Source organism: Acipenser ruthenus, chromosome 1 (assembly GCF_902713425.1).
Source record: "Acipenser ruthenus chromosome 1, fAciRut3.2 maternal haplotype, whole genome shotgun sequence".
NCBI classification, from domain to species: domain Eukaryota; kingdom Metazoa; phylum Chordata; class Actinopteri; order Acipenseriformes; family Acipenseridae; genus Acipenser; species Acipenser ruthenus.
The window spans coordinates 93,381,696-93,408,435 of NC_081189.1; the positions used below are offsets into that span (position 1 = coordinate 93,381,696).

Genomic DNA, 26,740 nt, shown 5'->3' on the forward strand with positions numbered 1-26,740 from the left:
TTGGAATAAAGAAGCAAGTTAATATGACTGTATCTTATTAAATGCAGATACATGTAAATAGAGCATGCACTCACCCCTCAGGTCTATTTAAAGTGGTAGAGTTTGGATTTTTCAAATCATTCTAACCAGACTAGCCGCCCTCACTGCTTTGGTCTGTTGAGGCCCTGTCTGGGTGTAGTACTTTGGCCAGCCGCCTAATCAGTAACTGTTGCAGAACATGGAACCACATGCACAGCACTAAGTGGGTACAGAACACCATTACAATCATGCATTTAGTTATATATACATACAAATTTAAGAAGATATGTTTAACTGAAAAAAAATGCTAATGTTTCTTGTAAATGTTATCAGCATAACAAAAACGTTATTAGTTTTGAATCTGAGATATTCTGATTAATTCCTTTATGATGCTCATCCTCAATCCTCTGGTGCTTTATCACTTACAGACTAATAGATAGGTCACATGCTGAGATCCAAAAAACAGAAATAAGACCCACATGCAATGTCCATGTGTTCGGTAGACAAAAAATGTACTGTAAATGAGGCATGACAATCAAATTCACAGTAGAAAGTAATGTATCTCTGAAATAAAAATAAGCTGTCCACAAGAATTTCTTTGCAGATGCATCTCAGGCTATTGCCAATGTTTTTTGCACTCTAAACTTTAGATCGCTCATTTATATCATAGAAAGCTGTTTAAATATATTCATTTTCTGGCAATACTGTAAAGAGTAATTTGCTTAAATATTTGTGGGTTGCTACATTCTAGCAAGACCCTTTCAAATTAAGTTTCATTCCTCCAGTACTGCAATAAATCAGTGTCATCTATTTGTTTGCCAAAATGTATTTCCCAGTTTGATGTTATTGTATAAGATAAGAACCCCCCTGTGCATTTGCTTCTTCATAATCAAGAACAGGGATACTCTTGAAACAAGATAACATTTTTTTTTTTTTTTTTTAATTTAAAAAAAAAAAAACATTAGCTGCAAGGCAAAGTTTGCATCAGACTAGCTTTCTGATGTTGATTGACTACTGTGTAGAATGAATGCACCTTATTGTTAGAATTCTAAACGTTTTTTTTAGCACTTCAATGATCCCATTAACATAACATATTCCTGGCATTGTTAACAGTTTTGATAGAAACTGCTCAATTCCAGCCGACCCCACCAGCTTCTTCACAAATGCAACACAATTAAAAAAAAATAATAATTGAGTAGTACATCCAAATGAGGAATTCTTTATTTTAAATTGGATTATTCCTAAACATAACAGCATTTAATTACATTTTATGTTTAACCTGGGCAGTCTAGGAAATGTCACAAAATAATATACCGGTTTCAAACATTAGTTTACTTAATCTGCCGTAGACTGACCCCAAAGAGTTTGCCTAACTGTCGGGAGTTTAAGACATGTCAATCATTAAAGCAAAAAAATAAATGTAACGAGTACCTAGGAACAGGCAGGTTAACAATATGATTAAAAAGAAATAGGAATTAAACACAGTGGTTTATAATGGTAATTAGAGCATGCTGTGACATATTAAAAACTACTATATCCACGAACCAGTTTTTGAAGTGCAAACCATTAAAAAAAAAAAAAAGTATAAAACTTACAGCAAATAACAACATACTGGAAACCCAAATGCAAACACAATACACTTTTTTTTGTTCAAAGGAAGATACACAACAAACAATGATGAGGCACTGATTGTCATGTGTATTTTTTAATTACAAATGTGGCTTTTCTTTCCAGCTGGATCATTTCTTGGCTCCTATTCCTCTGCCCATAAGCCTTTTAAACCCCTGTATTCTACATGACGCTCCTAAATCCTGTGCAGAGAATCTCCACTCACAGAGTGAGAAACAGAGACACTGTGTCGAGAAAACAATAATAAGACACCTTTATCTACTCTGGCCATCTGTACTCCCTTCAGTCCAAGTATACAGCCAGGAACGTGGAAGCTCCCTCCTACATAGTCCAGTCCTACAAATAACAATTGTACTCCCACTTCCTTCAGTCTCTGTCATTAAAAGGGTCAAGTGTTGCCTTAAATCTGTCACTGAAGGTGGCAAACAAAACAAAACAAAACAAAAAAATCAGTTCTAGTTTTGTTTTAGACTTCCCTATTATCATATGAACTGTCTCAATCCAGACGGTTGTCATGCTGATGCGCTGGGGGAGGCCGCACTTTGGTTGATCCCCGGAGCCAGCATCGCAGCCGTTGTGTGTGCTGATGCGCCAGGGAGGCAAAATAAGCTGATCCCTGGAGCCAGCATTACACTTCAGCCATTAACACCAGACAGAAGGATATCTACATCATCATATGGAAGGAAACGTAAATGGAGGGAGACACATATGGATCACATTAGTTTACTGTAAAGCTACGTCTTAGTTGGTGCTTATCTTGGCGAGAGCCGAGTTCAAATCAGCATGAAGTTTTAACATCTACTCTCGTGTAATGGAAATCATGTTTTTACAGTAAAATAACTCACTATAACATTATAATATGACTTCTGTAGCAGGGTTTGTGTGCAATGTAATATGTATATGTTATGCACTACTGAATTCTCTACCACACTGCATCAGCAAAAGAAACTGTTTCCTGCAACTACAGCCTAATGTGTTATGAGAACCAATCAAAAGGCTATCACTGTGGACTCCACAACCTTAAGCCACCTAACTTCTCCAACCAAAACACCAAAGGAGGGTTACTTTCTGCTCCTTCAAACCCTTTCACAAGTAATGTCCTTGTACAGCAGGCTCACAGGGGTTTAAGGTTGTTTAAGATTACAACCCTTGATACATTGATTACATCAAAGCCTCTTTGTTATTCTTATCTTAAAAAAACAACACATATTTATCAATCATTGCAAAATAAATGCTCATGAGAAATTAAAACCTAATTGCTCTCCTTCAGTAAACATTCAGCTGGACGTTCAACAGAGAGCAAATGGTTTTAACTTAATTTTAGAGATGAGAACAGTAGTCTATGATTTTGGCTGACAGGAAAGTAATTCCAGAATTATAAAATTATCATATTTACAGTATATGTTTGCTGATGTATGTAAGGGAATGCTTGTGCTGCATACATTTTCTTTCACAATTTCAATGTATTATTGGTTTTAATGTGTGAAAGATATAGACGATAGATTTGTGCATTTTTAAATCTATTTTATATGGCATTAACACACAGTGAGATATTCTGAATGTTGAACTCCACCACCAAAGTATATTATTAATTCTTAAATTCCCAAACTTTCTTCTTACCTAAAAATGCTGTAAATGCATCTAATTAGATTCAAACTTTTAAAACCTTTATGCTTACTAAGGTTGACTATTTTATAATGTGAAACAGACTTCTCAGAGAAGCACTGCAAAATAATATTATTTGTTCTTGGAAAAAAAAAAAACATTTAACAAACTCAAAACATCAAACCTATAATAACATGATATTTTAGCTTCCAACTGAAAATTCCCAAATGCATTTAAATACCAACATTTGTTTTTGATTTAAGGAGTGGTTGGTGCTCTTAGCCACCCAAGTTAGGTGTATGATTTCAGTGTTGAAGTTCATAGGACTTATTTTATATCCCCAAGGGAAAATTATAAAGAAGCTGAAGAGGTGCATTTTGTAATGTATTTGGAAAGGATATCTTATGTTTCAGCATTTGTCGTATTTAAAGGAAAAGCCTAATTCTGGATGCCTTAAAAGGTAACTCAATTTTATGGTCACTTATCCCCTGTAGAGCACAACCAGTGACACAGGAAATGACCAAAAGACCACCCTGTTCAAAGACTTTGAATAAAGCATTTCTATACCAGTATTATTTTTTTCTACTTTTCATATTATGGTAGCTTTATCCGCAGTATATTTTTTTATGCATTTCTAACTGGCACCATAATATTCTATGAATGTTACAAATGATTAACATTAACAATGTACTAACAAATACAAATATATTTTTTATTTTGGGTTTTAAGCTCAGAAATATGTGCTCATGGTCACGCACCGGACAATACTGCACTCTTTCCCTTGGTCACAGAATTCACTGACAGATACAGATATAAAAAACGGTGCTGAGGCGCTGCCAAGATCCATTTCACTTATCCTGTTACACTGAAATCTCAACCCTTGAAAGAGGTGAAAAGGGGAGTAGTCCTGTATGAGGCCCACTACATCACTCACTCAGACAACAATGTACGTTGAAGTTATTTTACTGCTTGCTAGGTTACAAAATGCAATTAATTAAATAGAATTAAGAAACAGATCATTTTTTTGTTTCTTTTTTTTTTTTTATAAAAAATGAAATACGTAGGCTCTGTTAACAAAGCTATAATGAAATTTAAAGAATGGTTTTTAAAGTTTTGTTTTGATGAAATAAATACAGTTTGATATTTCTGAACCTATTCTGCACAGAATTGGCTTTAACAACAGCCAAAAGCAGTTTCATTAACCTTATTAGAGCCCTTTTATGTAATCAGCATATTATTGCATAGTATATGGTATTTTGGGAGCATTTAGACCCCTAAGTGGTTGTAATAATATTTAATAAATAATTTAAAAAATCACATACCTCAGCTCTTTGCGTCTTGGGCAAGCTTGCATCTTTCTCTATAGCATATACATCCACAAGGTACAGGTTGGAGCCTCTCTCTCTGTCCAGCACAGCAGCAGTTTGGATGATGCCAGTGTGGCGTCCAACGGTGAAAAGCCGGCCAACAGGTTTTCCATTACAGCGCACTGACACTATGAAAAATTCCACTATGGCTTCAGAGCCTCTGGGACTAGACGCATCCAGTGAAATGACACTGGTCCCGACTGGCTCCCCTTCTCGTAAAATAGTAATGTATTTTGGCTGTGAAAAGACTGGTCCATCAGAACCCTTTAGGATAATGGTCAGCTCTGTGCTTGATGTTCTCCTTTCCGTCCCAAGGTCAGTGGCTGACACAATGAGACTGTATATTAGTTTAGAAAGTACCAGGGAAGATGCAACCCTGATGTCTCCACTGTAGCGGTCCATTATAAAGGTGTTGGAATCCCCACTCACAAGTTCATATTCAACCTCTCCGTTAGCTCCTTCATCTGGGTCAAAAGCCACAATTGTGGTCAGGATTGAGCCAATCACAACAGTTGATTCAGCAACAAGTGCATTTTGGGTTATAAATGTTGGAACATTATCATTTTGATCTGTTACCCAAATAGTTACATTCTTTAAGGCATAGCGCCTAAATTCTACTGGAACAGCCTGATCTGTGGCTTTGATAGTCAATTCAAAGAGATTGGTAAATTCACGATCAATTTCTGCATTTGTATATATTGTTCCACTTGCAGCGTCTACTGCAAAATGGTTTCCCCTTGGTGTCTGTTGCACAATGGAATATTCCAGCTGGCCATTAATGTCTGCATCAGTATCATGAGCAGTTACAGTCATTATTGAGACACCAATAGGCATATTTTCCACAATGGATTTAAAAATATCACCAGCGGAGAAACTTGGAGGATTGTCATTAAAATCTCTGACATGTATAATTACTGGCATTGATGATGACCTTGGAGGTCTCCCATTGTCCTCTGCTGTTATGTTTAGTTTATAGAGAGACTGTGTTTCGAAATCCAACTTTTTTACAAGGAAAATGCTCCCGGTGTTTGAGCTGATGCTGAATGTCCCATGGTTGTTTGTTGCTGTAATGCTGTAAATTATTTCCGCATTATCACCTGAATCAGAATCAGTTGCAGTCACAGATGCTACTAGTTCTCCTATTCTCATATTCTCCAAGACATCCACAATCAAAGCAGATTTGGGGAATGAAGGAGAGTTATCATTTTCATCAAGCACGTTGATGCTTAATATACAAGATGAAGAAAGTGCCGTACTTCCGGAATCCACAGCTGAAATTGTCAGGGAGTAAGAAGCAGTAGCTTCATGGTCAAGCTTTCCTACCAGTGTAACTTGCCCTGTGCTGCTGTCCATTGCAAACTGTTTTTCCTCATTCCCTTCACTGATATAGTAGCTGATCAGCCCGTTTTTACTTTCATCAACATCTGAGGCAGAGACTCTTAGGACCTGGGTCATATTGTGGGCTAATTCTGATATGGTTGCCTGATATATGTCTTTTGTAAATTTGGGTGGATTGTCATTAATATCTCTGATATAAATCTGGACTTTAGCCTGATCTTTTAGTGGTTTGGGTAATCCTTGATCTGAAGATACAATTGTAAAGCTGAACACAGCAGCTCCTCTCTGCCTCATTAGCACCTCTCTGTCAAACTGTTGCGTGCTAGTTAATTCCCCAGTAATGGTGTTTAACTCAAAATGTTGATGTGGTGTTTCAAAGGCATACCTTACTTCACCATTAGGTCCAAAATCTTTGTCCTCAGCATAGACCCTTCCAACCAGTGACCCTCCCTTTTGTTCTTCCTCAAAATAAAATACATAGTTTGTACTGTTAAACAGGGGTCGGTTGTCATTCACATCTTCTAAAATCACAGTTACATTAACTGTAGCACTGAGTGGATCCACTGCTCTGTCTGCTGCAACCACAAGCAAATTGTACCTGTCCTGGGCTTCCCTATCTAAGTCTGCTTTAATGAACAACTGCCCATCTGGAAAAATGCCAAATGTATTTCTCACATTTCCTCCAAGGATATCATATGTAATCTCTCCATTTAAACCTGAGTCTTTGTCAGTAGCTTGTACTTTATAGAATCTAGTATTCACTGGTTCTGATTCCAAAATAGTGACTTCATATGAAAGTTGATCAAACATGGGTGGGTTATCATTTACATCATATACATTTACAGTCACGATCAGGCTGGACGTGCGTTGAGGAACACCCATATCAGATGCTAGAACCTCAATTTGATATGAACTTGTAGTTATTTCAAGTGGTCCATTTAAAGTTATTTGTCCATGCTTTTCATTAATCTGGAAAAGTCCCTTTGGATTTTGTTTAAGGCTGTACAGTACCATACCATTTGGGCCTTCATCAGGATCGACAGCTTTAGTTTGAAATATTGTATGCCCGGCTTCCCAGTTTTCAACTGCATCGACATGTTCAACAGCATGAGGGAAGCGTGGTGCATTATCATTCAAATCCTTTACAGTAATGTTCACAATAGTTTCTCCAGTCACTTCTCCACCTCTCGCAATTACTTTTAGCTGATAAAATGCTTGTTCTTCTCTATCAATAGGACTAGTTGCACTGATTTGACCTGTGGCCATGTTAATTGTAAACAGGCCTCTTTGATCCCCAGATGTGATTAAGTAAGAAATGTTGGTGTTCAGGTCAAGTGTGGAAGCAGAAACAGTGCCAATAGTGGAGCCAAGTTCAACATTTTCAAAGATAACAAAACTGTAGACACTCAGGCTAAAGGAAGGGGGATTGTCCTGTGTATCTATGACAGTAATTGTGACTATTGCCTGGCTTTGTGAGCGAAGGTTCTCACTATCAGCTGCAGTCACTTGCAGCTGGTATGCTGTCTTTTCTTCTCTGTCAAGTGAAACTCTAGTAGAGATTACCCCAGTGTTACTTTTTATCTGGAATTTGAAAGCGTCCCCTGCTGTGATAAAATATCTAACAGTCCCATTCTTTCCCAGGTCAGGGTCTGTTGCTGAGACAGTGGTGACATAAGAGCCAGGTGGTTCATTTTCCTTAATGTTAGCAAAATACTGGACTGGATAGAAAACAGGGCTATTATCATTTATATCTTTTAAAGTTATGTTTACTTTAGTTAGTGAGGAAAGTGGAGGGGTGCCCAAATCTGTTGCTTGGATGAATAGCAGGTATGTTTCTTTCTCTTCTCTGTCTAATTCTGTTGCTGTTGTTAATCTCCCAGAAACTGGATCCAGACGGAAACGATTCTGAAACTGGGCTGGGGTTTCAGCATCAAAAGAAAAGCGCACTGTACCGTTGGCTCCTAAATCATTGTCTGTAGCTGATAGCACTAATATTTCAGTACCTGGTGGTGAATTTTCTGTTACAGAGATATGGTACAAACTCTGCATAAAAGTAGGAAGCTGGTCGTTTACATCAGTTATGCTTACTATGAGCTTAGTGTAAGAAATTTTGGGCTGGACACCTTGATCTTTGGCACTGATGTTCAGAACAATTTCTGATGCAATCTCCCTGTCCAATAATGCCGCACTGGTCACCAAACCACTGTTTTCACTAATGTCAAACCAACCCAAACTGTTTCCAGACACTATGGAGTATCGCAGGTTGGCATTTTGCCCAGAGTCACCATCTGTTGCTGAAACCCCTTTAATGTAGCTGCCTTTGGGTACATCTTCACTGATGTCAACTCTGTACAAACTCTCTTGGAAAACAGGAGGATGATCATTAATGTCATTTACAAAAATAACCAAGCTAGCGAAAGAAGACCTTGCCACAGGTGAGCCATTGTCTGACACTGACACAGTCAGGTTGTAGGAAGAAATGCGTTCTCTATCCAAAACACTGGCCACTCTAATTAAACTTAAATTTGGAACTGGGGAGGCGTGAACCTCAAAGTGTCTTTGTTCATTCCCAGCTAGAATTGAAACTGAAATATTCCCATTAGCAGAAGATGAGTCAGAATCTGAGACTGTCAATAGGGCCACTACAGTGCCAATCTGAGCATTTTCATCTACTGACGCATATTTGGAACTAGTTGGGAAATATCTGAACTTAATCACTGGGTCATTATCATTAACGTCCAATAGTTTAATGGTTGCCTCTGACCTACCTGAAAGGGAAGGTACTCCATTGTCCACAACATGAATTGTTAAGGAGTATTGCTTTTTGCTTTCATAATCCAGCATTTCCTTTATGGTAATGGTACCTGCTTTAGGGTCAATTTGAAAAGGTGTCCCATCGTCCAAGTAATACCTGATATCTCCATTCGCTCCTTCATCCTGGTCTTTTGCTGTTAACTGCAGAATGCTAGATCCAACTGCTGCATCTTCAAAAACACTTGTTTGATAATGATTTTCATCAAAAACAGGTGGGTTGTCATTAATATCTTGAATAGTCACATTTACTTGCAAGAACCCATATTTTTTAGGGGTTCCTTTATCCTCCACTTTAACCAAAAGCTGGTAAAACAGGGTTGATTCTCTATCCAGACCTCCAGTTGAAACCAAATGCAAAAAAGCCCCTTCTCCACTTGGATTGACTGTAATATCCAAACGGAATTTCTCGTCTTCGTTGCCCTTCACTATTTGGTAAGTTTTATGATCTACTCCATTGCTTCCAATATCCGAATCAGTGGCAGTGTCTAATATAACCTGCCTACCACTGCTTGCATCTTCTTTAAAAGACACCACAATAGATGGATCTGGAAACACGGGAGCATTGTCATTAATATCCACTACCACAATTCTTACTTCTGTCGGATAGGTAGGTTGACTAGACAGGACCACCACGTTGATTACATCACTTTGCAAAAGTTCTCTGTCAATAACTGATGTGGTATAAATCTCACCTGTTGTCCCATTGATGGCAAATAGTCTATGGTTCTCACTAAATCTATAAGTAAAACTCGGTTTGGTTAATATGGTGCCCACACTGGTGCCAATAGCTTGTTCTTCCAGCACCTGAAACTCTTGGCGAAGTTGACTAGATGCAGCATTTTTCAAGCACAAAGCCCACAATATTAACAAAACCATGTAAACTTTGTGAAAACTCCTACCTGAGAGCGCCATGGTAAAAGTCCAAATCCACCTGTCCAAGACAACGTCCTTTACCACAATTCATCAACTTTGTTAAATTATATCCAGCAAAGCATAATGTTAATATTGGCCCAACAGTCAATATGTGTAAAATACAATAGCCAGTTCTTCTTTTTTTAAAATTTTTTTTTTAAGTTTACACCAACATCTGTCCCTCAACTCCAGAAATAAATGCAGGTACAGTATGGTCTGTCAGTACACTCCAGTCCGCCTCCAGCTCGAAGAAAACAAAACACTATGTTCCAAAAACATCAGGTAGTACGGCAGATATATCCTCTATGTATCAGTTTTTAAAAAAGACTAAAACCAAACCATATCATTGGTATTTCAAAGTTTGTATTGCTTCTGAACATGCATTCTGTTTTGAAACCTCTGAAAACAGCACTTGAGTAGCCTATAATGTTTATTTTATTGTATTTTATTTGTCCACTGATTTCATACAATTAGCACGTAGTCCTTTACTGAATAGCTAACTTATTTATCCTTTTTTAAACATTACTAAAAAAAAACAACTAAAAAACAACAAAACAAAGAAAAATAAAGTATCCCAGTTCAGTGTAGATACACTTGCAACTGTTCGAAGCAGCTCTCAAGTTATCACCAGTCCTCAGTCAGTCAGCGGGTTGCTCTCTGCTACAGTACTATAACAGAGCAGATACTTCTCTCATTCAGGCAAAGCTTTGCAGCAACTCAGCCCAACAATGCTCAGGTTTGCAAAGTCCCCCCTAACAGGCATGTTATTGGTTAGTTTGTCATGTCCCGCCCACTTGACGCATATTTCTGGCTCCAAAGGCCTTACTTCTTTGTGTAGATTGATGCTTCCAATGCCTATCAGAAAAAGTGACAGCCACTTAGAGGGAAGTGGGAGGAGTTATGTCTGGCTCCAGGACCGTTAGCTGTTATAATAATAACCCAAAGGGGATTAGGAAGCTTGTCTAGGAATGCGCATGGTCCTGTTTTATTATTAACTGTTTCAGAACAGAGAATGGCTATCAGGTTGCATTAATTAGCTATTGTTTTAAAATAAGTTTTTTGTCCTTTTTCTTTCTTTCTTTTTTTTTTTTTGCTAGAGTGAAATGAGTATGTTATTTTTCTGACAAGTCTGGATGGATAAAATTGCAGCACAAGCGTGCAGTGTGCTTTGATTATGTATTTATAGTGTTTATTTTGTAGGCTACCCTTCTACAAAAGAGAGCAGTTGATTTGGCGTTATGATTAGTTTCTTTTGTTCTTTATATTCTGTGTCAACAATTTCTGATTATAGATATTTCATATGCTATTATTCTTTAAATGATATACTTTCAAATAAGCGCGGGTGTAGGAGATAATATTATTGTTTTATCTTGGTTGAAGTAATATCAATTCAAATTTATAATCCATGATGTTAAATTGTATTTTTTAACTGATACAGATGTACCTTTATTTATACAAATACAGTATACACCAGCATATATGTAAATTATTCTATATTTTAAACCCGCTTTGTTACTGCTGCATTTAATATAATGATAGATGTTGAAAAGAATTCTAAAGTTACACCATTCTACTGCAACTTCAGTACTGAAACTCTTGATGCTGGACTGACAGCAGTGATTGAGCATTGCGGTGTAATTTATGGGTAAATAGTGCCCTCTTATGGCAGGTTGTGAGAAAACTACTAATATTTTACCTACAGCTATGGACAAAAGTTTTGCATCACCCTATAAATTAATCAATTTTGCTTCATAAAGTCAAATGAAACCTGCTGAATAATGTTATGTCAACATATTGAATTACATTGCACTTTGTAGTTTCCCATATACTTAACGAAAAACTGACAAAAGTTGAAAAATGTGACATGAAATACTTGACTGTACTACTGTTGTGGCTTCTGGTAGACTGTTGGTAGCAATATCATTTTGTAGTTTCTTTGATTATGTGATGTTAAATAAAATGTCTAAAATTATGTTCATATATATATATATATATATATATATATATATATATATATATATATATATATATATATATATATATATTATTCTAGCTGATGCAAAACTTATGGCCACAGCTGTACAGCATTTTGCTACTTAACCACTATCCTTAGACAACCCCAAATGCTTTTCATTCAACTGTACAGTACACACACACACACACACACACAAATTATTTGGACAATACTGGTGTTTGAATATAAACACAATTATGTTTTAAAAACAGCATGGGATGACCAAATGAAACACAGATACTGTGCACTTTGGTTTGCATACAAACATTTGTGTGGGAAACATATATTTGTTCTTGTTGTCAAAATGAATAAACGAATCCCTCAAACTTTAGTTTCTGTTAATTATTTTTCAGGGATACAATGTGTATGGTGAAGTGGTACTGCAGCTATCCTAATGATATAATACATTATAGCAGGATAATATATGTATTAAAGCAGGAGTTCTGATATCAAAACCAAGTCTTAAGAACATAACAAAGTTTATAAACGAGAGGAGGCTGTTTGGCCATCTTGCTCGTTTGGTTGTTAGTAGCTTATTGATCCCAGAATCTGATCAAGCAGCTTCTTGAAGGATCCCGGGTGTCAGCTTTAATAACATTACTGGGGAGTTGGTTCCAGATTCCCACAATGCTCAATGTAAAAAAAGTGCCTTCTATTTTCTGTTCTGAATGCCCCTTTATCTAATCTCCATTTGTGACCCCTGGTCCTTGTTTCTTTTTTCAGGTTGAAAAAGTCCCCTGGGTCGACATTGTCAATACCTTTTCGAATTTTGAATGTTTGAATCAGATTGTCACGTAGTCTTCCTTGTTGAAGACTGAGTTGATTCAATTATTTTAGCCTGTCTGCATATGACATGCCTTTTAAACCCAGAATAATGTTGGTCGCTCTTCTTTGCACTCTTTCTAGAGCAGCAATATCCTTTTTTGTAGCAAGATGACCAGAACCGAACACAGTATTTTAGACGAGGTCTTACTAGTGCATTGTAAAGTTTTAACATTACTTCCCTTGATTTAAATTCAGCGCTTTTCACTATATATCCAAGCATCTTGTTGGCCTTTTTTATAGCTTCCCCACATTGTCTAGATGAAGAAAAAAAACTCCTAGGTCTTTTTCATAGATTCCTTCTTCAATTTCAGTATCTCCCATATGGTATTTATAATGCACATTTCTATTGCCTGCGTGCAGTACCTTACACTTTTCTCTATTAAGTGTCATTTGCCATGTGTCTGCCCAGTTCTGAATGCTGTCTACATCATTTTGGATGACCTTTGCTGCTGCAACAGTGTTTGCCACTCCTCCTATTTTTGTGTCGTCTGCAAATTTAACAAGTTTGCTTACTATACCAGAATCTAAGTCATTGATGTAGATTAGGAATAGCAGAGGACCTAATACTGATCCCTGTGGTACACCACTGGTTACCTCGCTCCATTTTGAGGTTTCTCCTCTAATCAGTACTTTCTGTTTTCTACATGTTAACCACTCCCTAATCCATGTGCATGCATTTCCTTGAATCCCTACTGTGTTCAGTTTGAGAATTAATCTTTTATACAGAACTTTGTCAAAGCTTTCTGGAAATCTCAATAAACCATGTCATATGCTTTGCAATTATCCATTGTCAATGTTGCATCCTCAAAAAAGTCAAGCAGGTTAGTTAGACACAATCTCCCTTTCCTAAAACAATGTATAGTGCAGGTCATTTAAAACCTAATTAAGCATTCAGGTCTGGAAGCATTTGTTTCTGTTTTTCTCATAACACTTCTTCAGAACAGTGGAATAATCAAAATGGGCTTAAAAAAAAACTAAACTAAACACAGCCTTAACAAAACATTCCTAAAAGATCCTTTTCACTGGACTGCAGGATCGGGGTAGCGATCTGTTGCGTTGGATCTTAACAACGATGGGATGGCGTATGGCAAAAAAAACAGTGTAGGTTCATATTTTCAAAGTTAATAAATACATTACAGTAACTGCAGACATCAGTGTGTATTATGTAGTGAGCAGTTTTGTTCAGGTTGAGTGATATGACTGATGTAACATTCTCCAGGGCTGCCTCACTGCCTGGGAGAGTCCAGAGAAGTTAAACTAGTGTTCAGAAAAGATAGACAGCCTGTTTGGAGGAATAAACAATAAAGATGCAGAGCATGATTATTATACAAGGAAAACAGTGATTTAAATGCCAGCATAATGCCAACATTTAAATCTCGTCAGTCATGTTTATTGCGATAAATTCCAATATGTCTGCGGTTTTGTTTTTCAAAATTCTAGTGCTGTATGGATATCTACAAGTGATTGCCTCTTTTTGAAAAGACGTGCCGACCCATGGGGATATACTGTAATATCAACACCCCCATTTGACCTGTTTTGACCAATAAGGATTTTATAATGCTTCCATAGAGTGCCAGGAAAATATCAATACAGCCCCAAGCAATGATGCAGTGGAATGGAACTTAATTTTGCCAGAAATAGCAGGTGGCTGTTTTCACTTAGAAAACTTTATAATTGGAAAATAGTCAAAGTAAAAGTAAAGCATTTTTCGAAATGAGTGATTTTATTTTAACAAACCAGAGTATAGGAAGCTTGTGTCTCTACACCTAAAACTCCTGGGATGTAAGACCTGTGACCCTGGGCATCATGGCTAACCTCTACCCTCAATTCTATCATATGCTTGTCCCTTGAGCATTATAAGAATGTTTGACTGCATTTACTATTTTGAAACATTAGCCTTTACCTTTTTTTAGATGTTGATTTACAGTGAGGTTACCTTAATAACATATTCAGTAGCAAACCACAAGGTGGAGAATGTCTACTTGGAGTAGTAAAGGTAGCTAGAGAGACTATTGGTTTTTGAATGGGAATACACTTGTAAGAAGGTTATTTTCAAACTAATTGCATGATAGAAGAGATATAGTAAAATAAATCAAAACAACGGTACTTAAAAGTTAAAATCCTTGGGAAAAATCTATTTACCTTAATGTCCATTTGTAATGAACAGCCAAAAGCTTCTTTCTGATATAAACTCAGGTCCTGGCTGCACAAGGAAAGACAATGCAGTTACACAAAAGCAGACCTCCAGACTGTCCAAACTATTGAGGCTCAACCTTTTTTCTCTTGACTTCCAACATGTACAACAATAACATCTCCCTATGCTTGATTTAATCTCCCACTTGGCCAATTAAACCCCTAGTGATGTATCTATGTATCAATCAATCAATCCATCCATATTTATTTTATATAGCGTCTTTCATAGTGGACCACCATCACAAAGCACTTTACAAGATGCAGTAACACCAAAATCCATAATACTTAAAATACAGAGAAGTGCATAATATAGATATACAGTAAAAAAAAAAAAAAAGCTTAATACAATACAGTGAAAAATGCATAATACATGATATAGTAGCATAATACATGAAATAGTAGCAACAGCACAGCAGCTAATAGCAGATATCAGGCTTAAAGAGCATGGAAAGAAAGAGAGGACAAGTAGGTCTTGAGAGTTGTTGAGTTAGGATGCAATCCCTGCCAATTAGCTTAAGAAACATTTCAGAATTAGAGATATTTTGTGTGGCAGAGTACCAGCTTTCATCTTGTCATTAATCCAGCCAGGTATGGTCCATGATGCATGTTGCAAAACTTTGCAGACAACAATATTAATATAGTAATTCATACTTCAGAGCTTGCATTAGAAAGGCACTTTAACATGGTGCTTGGCTTGCTCGTACATGTAATCGAATCTGCTTTCCCTAGGTAATATTTCTTACCTGGGAGCACTAATTTGTTTTCTTACTCATGTTTGAAGTACTTAACCAGCCCAACTCCTTGGGGGGACTGCTGTCTGGAATTTAAGATAATTAATACAGTGTGTAGGTTAACTGTATGAATATGGCAGTCTCTCCTGCAAAGTTATTAAAATATAACTTAAGGGGAATACAGCTGCAACAAAATCTGAGAAGATTTACAGTAAGATTTAATACTGTACTCTGTTGTTTTGCTCTCTTTTTTCATCTTATTATTTTTAAAGATTCTGTTACTCATTTCCTGCTGATTTTGGCCTTAATTATATCATATTATTCCTTTGCCAACACTTTACTGTTTAGATGATTATATGTAGAGCCCTGTGAAATTATTTGTATTTTTTTTTATAACTTTTCATTTTATTTTTCACAAATTTCATTTTATTTTGTTTTATTTTTCACAAATTTCATTTTATTACAGATACAAATTAATAAAACATGTATATCAATAATAGTATAGCACACATCATTTTTTAACTACATGCATCTTTTTTAATTAACATTATCCACTGTTTTCATATTTTGACATAAACAGACCTTGCACAGAACAATAATGTAGTTACCACACTTACTCATTAGTGGCAGTAACGGTAATGTACAGTCCCCCACTCTTTAATTTACTGCCTAGTTACAGTAAATATGGCCCATGCCCTCTATAAAAATACAATAAGATGAAATAAAAATATATATATTTACACAGCTTTACTATTGTGGGGCTGTCATAATAATTACATGTACAGCAATCTGCCCATAAAAAAAAAAAAAAACGGTAGTATACAGCAAGCTGGGGGGTTTTCAGTATTTAAACACTAAGCAAAGCAGAGTTATTCATTGAAATTAATTTGAAACCAAAACCGCATTTACTCCAGTGCAAAGTTTGCACCACTTGAAATAAAACAAAGAATTGGCATACAAATACAAAATATAAGCAAACAATCCATAATTTCCCCAAAAGGAATAAACAGCTAATGCTTAACAGCGGTATCTTTCAAAAATCTGCACATCATTATTTTGTCAGCGTTAGCTGCATATATCCCCTCATGCTCAAATTCTTATGGGCACTTTAGGCATTTTAGAAACAAACGTCTCTTGTCTTCCATCACAATTTTAATTCCCAAACGACTCGCTCCAAATTATACATCTGCGCAAGTGCTAGTCAGAGCTTCCGTTTCCCTTCAGACCGTGTCTATGGTAATGGCTTAGCCTTGACAACTACAACTTTAAGTATTTATTTAAAGTATTTTATTGTATAAACCTCCCAATTTAAAAATGCCATTCTATGTTTGCTTTATAATGATTTTTTGTTTTATTTCGTTTTATATTTGCATTTCGTTTTATTTCGTTTTGTATGTTGCATTTCGTATTCACGAAAAAAACACACAGGGCTCTAATTATATGCTGCATTTTTCTCCTCACCTCCCCCCCCTTCTTCGTGGCCGGCAGCTCCCCTTTGTGAGGCTCCGGCCACAGTACTTCCTGCTGCCATTCAGGACTGGCAGCGACCCCAGGAGAAGCAGGACCCTCGGAAGGTGACGACGGCAGCGGACCCTCGGGAGGCGACGGCGGCAGCGGACCCTCGGGAGGTAAGCTCGGGAGGGGAGCCCCTGGCCATGAAGGCAGCAGCGGGAGCTCCACTTCTCCCTCGTACTCTGCAAACGGTGGCTGCCAAGGCGATGCAGAGCAGCAGGCAACCCCAGGCGAAGCAGGACCCTCGGCGACCCCAGGCGAAGCAGGACCTTCGGCGACCCCAGGCAAAGCAGGACCTTTCGCGACCCTAGGAGGAACAAAAGCAGAGCAGCAGGCAACCCCAGACGATGCGAGGCAGGCATCCTTGGGCGTGGCCAACATTGCAGGAACCTCCGGCCAGGGTGGCAGTAGCCAGAGTTCCTCTTCCCTGTTGGCAGCAGGAGGTAGAGCCCGCTCTAGCTCCTCTGGTGGCGGACGCGGGAACAGCAGCTCGTCTCCCTCTGATGGCGGAGGCGAGAACAGCAGCTCGTCTCCCTCTGGTGGCGGAGGTGAGAACAGCAGCTCGTCTCCCTCTGGTGGCGGAGACGAGAAGAGCAGCTCGTCTCCCTCTGGTGGCGGAGGCGAGAACGGCGACGCTGGTCCTTCCGGCGACGCTGGACCCCCTGGCCCCTCTGGCGACGCTGGACCCTCTGGACCCCCTGGCGGCTCGGGACCCTCTGGACCCCCTGGCGGCGCTGGACCCTCTGGCCCCTCTGGCGCTCGGGACAGTAGCTCCACCCCAGGCGACGGCGGACCAGCAGCGACCCCAGGCGACGGCGAACCACCATCCCTAGGAGAAAGCACACTGAGAGTTTCTCTAAACAATGCGGGCAGGCAGGCAACCCCAGGCGATGCGAACAGGCAGGCATCCTTGGGCGGTGCTGTGCCTCTTAGCCGCCGGGCAGTTTGTCCCCGCGCTCCCTTCAGCAGCCGGTACAGAGGCTGGGAGGGACCTACAGCATCTTCTGCTGGCGGTGGAGGGAGAGACAGCGCCCGCTGTTCCCCCTCTGCTGGCGGTGGAGGGAGAGACAGCTCCAGCTGTTCCCCCTCTGCTGGAGGTGGAGGGAGAGACAGCTCCGGCTGTTCCCCTTCTGCTGGCGGTGGAGGGAGAGACAGCTCCGGCTTCTCCCGCTCGGGCCGTGGACGCACCGGCTCCTCCCGCTCGGGCCGTGGACGCACCGACTCCTCCCGCTCGGGCCGTGGACGCACCGACTCCTCCCGCTCGGGCCGTGGACGCACCGACTCCTCCCGCTCAGGCCGTGGACGCACCGACTCCTCCCGCTCGGGCTCCTCCCCCTCGGGCTGTGGACATTCGGGCTCCTCCCTCTCGGGCTGCGGACGTTCGGGCTCCTCCCTCTCGGGCGACGGCAGCGGCTCCTCCTCTCTAGGCGACGGCAGCGGCTCCACCCCCTTTTCTTCAAGGAGGGGGATCTCCCCCATGTCTATCACCAGGTATGCCAGGACCATGACGGCTATCTCCTGGAGGGACCCCGGGTGGTGCTCTCTCTCCCACTCCTCCCACCTCTCCCCATCTCGATGCCACAGCGTGCTGAGGGCTGTGGGGAGGTCGTGGAAGAGGTCCGCTTCGGGGTGCACCAACCACTCCCAGATCTCCCGTGATGGTGGTGAAGGCGGTGTTGGTGGGGTGGCTGCCGAGGACGGGGTTGGTAGCTGCTCCTGGTCCGGGTTGTGGGGGCATCCTGCCCAGCTGCCATCCAGCTCACAGCGCCCACACCAGTCAGCTGGTGGCCCCTCCTTCCCGCACCAGGAGCACCACAGGAACAAGCTCGCTGGGTCCTCCCACAGGGTTTGGGTTGGTGGTGGCGGCCGCTGCTGCTGCTGCTTTCTTCGCTGCCTTTGTTTTTTTCCCATTCTGCGCACCGCCAAAAAAAAAAAGAAACTCCAAAAATCCAAAAATTCAAAAAAATTCAAAATTAAAAAAAAATACTGCTCTGAGCCTCTAGGTGGCGCTATCCCGCTTCTGACACCATGTGTGGCAGGATGACAGAGGTTTGGGGCTCAGAGACAGTGGAAGGGGCAAAATAATGATCTTTATTAAACAAAAATAATCAAATAAATAGGCACAAGGGCCCAAACAAAAGGTTTAAACAAAATACAGAAATGTAGGCTGGGCATTAGCCTTCACTACAGTTTCTTTCTCAAAAAAACTAAACAGCACAGCACACCAACAAACAAACTCACCCAAAAACCCTCCACACAAAGGGTTTCACATGTATTTTACAGGGAGGAATTTAACCCCCTCCCTGCCAATCCAAAACAAACAAGAATTCTAAGAAAAACAACAGTAAAAATAACAATAATAAACACAAATTATAGGAGCGAGCTGGCACCCCATCACAAATAGCTATCTTTAATTTACATAAACAGACTAAGAACAGAATCTAACTATGGTCTGACACAAAATGCCGAAAGCAGTAAAATACACATACGACAACAAACAATTGCTCCTTTATGTGTTCCTGCCAAGACCGTTACTCCCGGCCTTCCTAGAGATGGTGACAGTTCTCCTAGTGGCCCCCCGGTGGCCCAGGAGAACCTGGTTTTCGACCCTGTGCCAGCTCCTAGTCAGGAGAAAGGCACTCTCTGGCACCCGGAACCAGACAGGCTCCAATTATAGGTCTGGCCCATGAATGGGACCGCTGGTCAGCCCTAGGGCTATCTAACGTGGTCGTGGGCATGTTGCAGAATGCTAGGGCAGGCTCCCCTAGGTCGTTATATGCCTATAAGTGGAGATACTTTCAGAACTGGTACCTGACTAGCGGTCAAGACCCTGTATCTTTCCCTATGCCAGTTATCTTGCAGTTTCTGCAAGAACTGCTGCATGCCGGTAGGTCACCTTCTACTTTTAAAGTGTATCTGGAGGTCATTTCTGTGTGCCATGCCCCTGTTAATTCTTTATCTCCGGGTGCGCATTTCGTGGCGACCCATTTTCTCAAGGGTACTCGGCGATTACACCCTCCACAGAGGGGTGTTCTTCCTGAATGGAGCCTTGATATTGTGCTGGAAGCACTCACGAAGGCCCCATTTGAGCCCATACACTCCATAGAGTTGAAGTATCAGTCTATGAAGACAGACTTCTTGGCTATCACATCCGCAAAGCGGGTAAGTGAGCTACAGGCGCTGTTGGTGCACAGCTCCTCAATGCGTATTTGGGATGATGGGAACATGGTGTCACTACGGTGTGGGCATTGAGGCGGTAGGTGGATAGGACAAGAGCTCTACGTCATTCTGACCAGCTCTTTGGCTGTCACGGTATACGGACCCTAGGACAGGCCCTCTCAAAGCAGTGACTGTTGCACTGGATTGTGGACACAGTCTCGACTGCGTAGGAGAATGCCGGCTTGCCCCCACCTGGGAGGGTAGTTGCGCACTCTACCAGAGGGTTGGCTACATCTCGGGCCCTCTTCAGAGGGACCTCGCTGCCCGATATTTGTACTGCGACTAGCTGGGCTACGCCGCATACTTTCTCCAGGTTCTATTGCCTTAACCCTATGCTGCCTATGGGGAATGATCATATTTGGTCATAAATATGAACATTTTGTGTTTAAGCGGTTCTACCACTGGGTGTGTATGTGATGAAGTGTACATGTATATCCATTGCTACAGCATCGGTGGACCAGGATGATGGATGTCTCTTGTGTGTTCTGGAAAGAGTTGCATGTTCTATGTTTTACCTGATGACGGCAGTCTGTGGTTGCTTGTGTTGTCTGGTTCCTTTGGCTGCTTGTGTGGGAGTTCAAATGGCGAGTTAGGGTTAAAAACCCTAATGACACATTTCCTTGATTTTGTGGCGATGAGTTCAACCCGAACTGTTGCATTAACGTAGTTTTTTGCAGTGAATGTCCTTGCTTTTTTATAAACTACACTACTTCTGTGGAGGTGTTCCATACATGACTGCTGCATTTTACCACATTTTATTACACATGTTAATGCAAAGAGTGCAAACTCAGTAATTCTAGCAAAATAGTAAAACAATGTTGATCGTTTGTATCTACATAGTTTTTGAAATCTATGATGCATAATTGTAAGGTAAGAAATGAAGGGGGAATTGCACTAGACAACAGTGACTTAATGTAATGTAGTAGCCCTTCATGTCAGTTTAAACAGGTTTTAATGGACAAGGCATAAGGTTAATTTCACAAGGTTGCAAAATGCCTCATGTTTTGTCCATAAAAACCTCTTATCATCTATTAATGAAACATTTATAATGCAATCTTCATTAACAGTAAAACAAACAAAAAAATCATGAACATGAAACACACATGCAAAGAATTGTTTTAACAATTGAGAGCACGGATTTAACATATTGCTCATTCTTCACTAAAGTTAGTACGTTTTTAAAGTGATTCTATTAAATATAATGTTAAACTGCAGTTACAGTGTGATTTTACTGCAGTGTGGTGTTAAACTGCAGTTCCAATGCGCATCATTGTTCCTGCAGTTCATTGTTAAACTGCAGGAACAATTGGACTGCACTGCAGTGGGAGTTAGACTGTAGTTCCAATGGAATTGTACTGCATTGTGGTGTTAAACTGTGATTATTTAAGTTACAATGTAATTATATTATAGTCTAGTGTTAAAATGCAGTTACAAAGTGATACTATTAAATGTAATCTTAAACTGCACGTTAATTACTTAACTTAACATATATTTATTTTTTATTTATTCAATTAATTAGGACGTACCTTAGGCAGCACTGAGCGAGCGTTTTTGAGAACATACCAGGTACGTCCAATAGCAAGGGGTTAAACGTTTCACTAAGTTATTTATTGCTGCTCTCACATTAAGTGGCGCTCCACAGACTCTGTGTACAGTATATATTTAATGCTCATACACCTTGTGTTACTGACTGACATGTTTTTTATTGTAGGTTTTACTGACTATTAAATTGGGCTAGGAAAAGTGTAACTCCCTTCCCCCTTGAACAGCGATATTGATTGCTCCCGGGTGTTCCAGTGAGTCCGGTAGGCCGGTTGCACTTTATTTGTTCCCAATGTGATGTTTTAGTATTACCTTCTTTTGTTTAACTTTTGTATATTTATTTATGGTTTTGTTAAAACTTGGTATCTGTAGGATGAATGGTGTCCTGTTGCTGTGAGACTCGACCGTGAAGCAGAAACTCGTGTAATTAAGGTTTGTAATTAAGGTTTGTAATTATACTTTATGTATCTGGTATTAGTAGGGCGAGACGCAGCGTTTGTTTTAATTAGTATATTGTGACTCACCCGAGGTATTGTGATCCATATTTTAAGGAAATGAATACGTGTTTTAACGTGCATTTGTGGTGGAGCCGTCATAATATATATATAATATAGGGCAGCAGTGTGGAGTAGTGGTTAGGGCTCTGGACTCTTGACCAGAGGGTTGTGGGTTCAATCCCCAGTGGGGGACACTGCTGTTGTACCCTTGAGCAAGGTACTTTACCTAGATTATTGCTCCAGTAAAAACCCAACTGTATAAATGGGGAATTGTATGTAAAATAATGTGACATCTGTATAATGTGAAATAATGTATAATGTGATATCTTGTAACAATTGTAAGTCGCCCTGGATAAGGGTGTCTGCTAAGAAATAAATAATAATAATAATAATAATATCTAAAATAGGGCAGCAGTGTGGAGTAGTGGTTAGGGCTCTGGACTCTTGACCGGAGGGTCATGGATTCAATCTCAGGTGGGGGACATTGCTGCTGTAAGGTACCTTACCTAGATTGCTCCATTAAAAACCTAACTGTATAAATGGGTAATTGTATGTAATAATAATGTGATATCTTGTAACAATTGTAAGTCGCCCTGGATAAGGGTGTCTGCTAAGAAATAAATAATAATAATGTTTTATTTTGTTTTCTTAGGACTAAAGCCTTCCACTGTTTTTCTTTTACTGTGTTTTCGTAGCTGCATTTTAGCCGCTTTTATCTGTTTTAATAGTTAGCGTATTTGAACCTTTTACTACATTTATAGTAGCATTATTACGTTTATAAAGAGCAATATCTCTATTGTCTTGTGGTGATTCTTGTGGCAGTCTGTCTCGACTGCTGGAACAGTGATGAAGTCACAGGGTGTTTTCTTTCTTTTCTTCTGTGTTATTTTGTTCACTTATTTGATTGACTGATTTTGCTCACTTTTGTATATTAATTATGGATTGTTTGGTTTATCTTTGGGATTGTTGTTGCACTTTTAGTTTTTCATTTGCACATGGTGATTTCTGGTATTCTTCAGGCTGTTGCTGTATTAGCATTCAGTATAATTGGTTTCTGTCTTTTATTATACATTGTTAGAACTACTTTTGTTTTATTTTATTTGTGTGGCTAATTATAGTAATCTTATTTTGGGCTGTGTGTCCAAATAAGCAATAAACATTATTTAAACTGTACCTTCCTTGTACTTTCATTTATTTGGAGGGTTCCTGTTTGTTGGGCTGTTACATTTATTATTGGACTTTAGGGGTCCCTCTTCTCCTAGTTATTGATAAGGGGGTGGTGTAGTCAATCAAGACCATTAGGGGGAGCTACACATTGTTTACAGTCTCCCCCAGAACTATAGATCCCACTGTGGCCTGACATCACTTACACACAGTTTTGCTGGCTGTAACAGGGGAGATCTGGACTGACTATCTGACACATGCGTGGGACTGCAGGTAGAGGGCAGCAGTCTCATAGGATCCGACCTGTCAGTCATGGCGATGACACGGAGAGGTGGAGAAGAGGGTGTGTGTGTGCTTTCCCTCTCTCTGAGTGGCTGAGAGGCGGGCCTTGGGAGATTGCTCGGCTCATAAGAACTGTGCTTGGTTGTGCACTCGGGTGGCCGTGTTGGGTAATGAACTGTGACACTGACAGAATAGGTCAGTTTAAAAACAAGGACCAGGCAAGCCCGATTGGGGAAAACAGCCTGCCTTAAAATAATTTAAAGAAAAAAAACAGAATAAATAATTACGTAACCGAGGGGACGTTTTCTAGCTATACAGGAAACTCTGGCCACTGCAGTGTATAGGATAACTGAGCTTAGGTCGGAGGCTCGTTCTGACCGGCTTAGCGGCGGTGGGGGCACTGCGTAAGGAGCACTTTTGTTTGTAGTTTTATTACTGTGTTTTATTTTCCCTTTTTCTTTTCGCCTTCTGTTTTCATTATTATTTTCGAGCACTTGTATGTGCACGGAACGGTATACCTGTATTGGTAACACCGTGGTCCTGTTATACTGTTGACAGTATTCAGGCCACGGAAAACAGCACCCTCTGCGGGCTAAAATAAATAAAAAATGAAAAAGAAAAGAAAACTGGGCACCTGTGCGGTGTTTGCAAATAAAATCGTCTGTCTCCCGTGTCAGTGAATACCCCCACCCTTCCACACTGGCCCAATCAGCAAACGGCTCGTGTAAGAAGCACACTCCTTCAGGGGCAGGATTCCTTGCTGAGAGGATTTTAAAAAGTCCCGGATGCTCGGTCAGCACCTGTGTACCTTACTCAGTTTGGTGCAGAAATTTAGTACCTTGTAGCCTGTACATGAGAACAAAAAACACAAAAAAAAAAAAAAAACAACATGTTAAGTATATGGGAAAAAAGGGAACTTTTACAAAAAACGTGTATCCAGATCTCATTAGCCTCACAAGGTGGCGTCATGAAACTCTCCACACTTTCACAACATTGCATTTCAATGGAACATGCAAATCTGTGGGCAATTCTGACAAACCCTGCCAAAGTTATTAAAGTGCAAAATTAGAGGTTTAACATTGAGCACCCAACTCAACCCTAACGTGCCACTATAGCTAAATATAGCTGCCCTGAACATAGGAAACTGTCTGCTGCTGCCTTCCCTCACAGTACGAAGCCTTGGTGTACTTCTTGACAGCAATCTCTCCCCTGTTACTCTCCTCCCTCCCCTCTCTGTCTACCCCGACTGTCCTATTGGGTGACTTCAACATCCATCTCTCCAACCCCAGCCACTCTGCTGGATTCCTCCCTCTCCTTCATTCCTTCGACTTCTGTCTCTCTCCGTCTCCTCCTACCCACAAAGCTGGCCGTCATCTGGACCTCACCTTCTCCAGGGCCTGCTGCCCCTCCAACCTCTCTGTCACCCCCCTGGACCGCTCTGATCACTATTTCATCTCTTTTTCTCTGTCTCTCCCCCCTCTCCCTGCTCCTCCTACCCCCACTGTCACCTCTCGTCGTAACCTCCGCTCTCTCTCCCCCTCTGTCCTTGCCTCCACTGCTCTCTCTCACCTCCCTCCTATCGACTCCTTTTCACAACTCTCCGTAGACTCTGCTACCTCCACCCTCTTCTCCTCACTCACCTCCTCCCTCGACTCCCTCTGTCCCCTCACCTCCCGACCTGCTCGCCCCTCCCCTCCCCATCCCTGGCTCTCCTCTGTGCTCCGCTCGGCAAGAATCACACTGCGATCTGCTGAAAAGAAATGGAAGAGAACCAAACTCCCTGCTGCCCTAGACCTTTACCGCACTCTCCTCTCCTCCTTCTCCTCTACTCTCTCCTCTGCTAAATGTGCTTATTTCCAATCTGTAATCGAAGCCTCCACTAACAATCCACGTAAACTATTCTCTATCTTCTCCTCCCTCCTAAACCCTCCCCCCCTCCTCCTCCCTCCTCTATCTCCCCTGACGACTTTGCCTCCTTCTTCTCTTCTAAAATCTCAGATATCCGCAAACTCTTTAACACCTCTCCCTCCCCCACACCCCCTCCTGCTCCAACCCCTACACCCACTACATCCCCTACTAACTCGCCCTCCCTCTCCACCTTCTTGCCCCTCTCAGACTCTGACCTCTCCTCCCTGCTCCAGGGTCACAAACCCACCACGTGTGCCTTGGACCCCCTCCCCACTCACCTCTTTCAAGCTGCTGCTCCTGCTCTACTCCCCTTTCATCTCCTCACTCCTCAACACCTCTCTACTTTCTGGCATCTTTCCCTCTGCCTTCAAAAAAGCCTCTATCACTCCCCTCCTCAAAAAACCTACCCTCGACCCCACCTCCCTCCAGAGCTACCGTCCTGTCTCCCTCCTACCCTTCCTCTCCAAAACCCTCGAGCGGACTGTACACCGCCAGCTCTCTGTTTTCCTGTCCAACCACTCTCTGCTTGACCCTCTCCAATCTGGCTTCCGCTCTGCTCACTCCACTGAAACCGCCCTCCTGTCTGTCACCAACTCACTTAAGTGTGCCCGAGCTGCCTCTCTCTCCTCTGTCATAATTCTCCTCGACCTCTCTGCTGCCTTTGACACTGTTGATCACTCTATTCTACTATCATCTCTTGCTGACCTGGGGATCTCTGGCACTGCTCTGGCCTGGTTTTCCTCCTACCTCTCCAACCGCACTTACCAGGTAACCTGGCGTGGAGCAACCTCCACACCTCACCCTCTCTTAACTGGAGTCCCCCAAGGGTCAGTCTTGGGTCCTCTCCTGTTCTCTCTCTACACCCGCTCCCTGGGCCCCCTCATCGCATCCTATGGTTTCTCATACCATTTCTATGCTGATGATGCTCAGATTTTCCTCTCCTTCCCCACCTCTGACTCCACCATCTCCTCCCGTATCTCTACCTGTCTGTCTGCTATTTCCTCCTGGATGCACTTGCATCACCTCAAACTCAACCTCTCTAAATCTGACCTCCTTTTCTTTCCCTCCTCCTCCCCCTCCTCTGATCTCTCTATCTCTGTTCCTCTGGAATCTACCACACTCTCTCCCTCTTCCTCCGCTAAGAACCTTGGAGTCACCCTGGACCCCTGC

The 26,740-nt window shown here is 41.1% G+C and overlaps 1 protein-coding gene across 1 annotated transcript in view; it reads right to left on the reverse strand.

Annotated features, from left to right (window-relative positions):
* Nucleotides 1-10,378, reverse strand: part of fat4 (FAT atypical cadherin 4) — a 97,714-nt gene extending 87,336 nt beyond the window's left edge. The window contains exon 1 of the mRNA XM_034035406.3: nt 4,575-10,378. Coding sequence (XP_033891297.3) covers nt 4,575-9,683 — 5,109 coding nt within the window. The 5' untranslated portion in view covers nt 9,684-10,378. The remainder of the gene's footprint in view (nt 1-4,574) is intronic.
* Between the last annotated feature and the right edge of the window lie 16,362 nt (nt 10,379-26,740).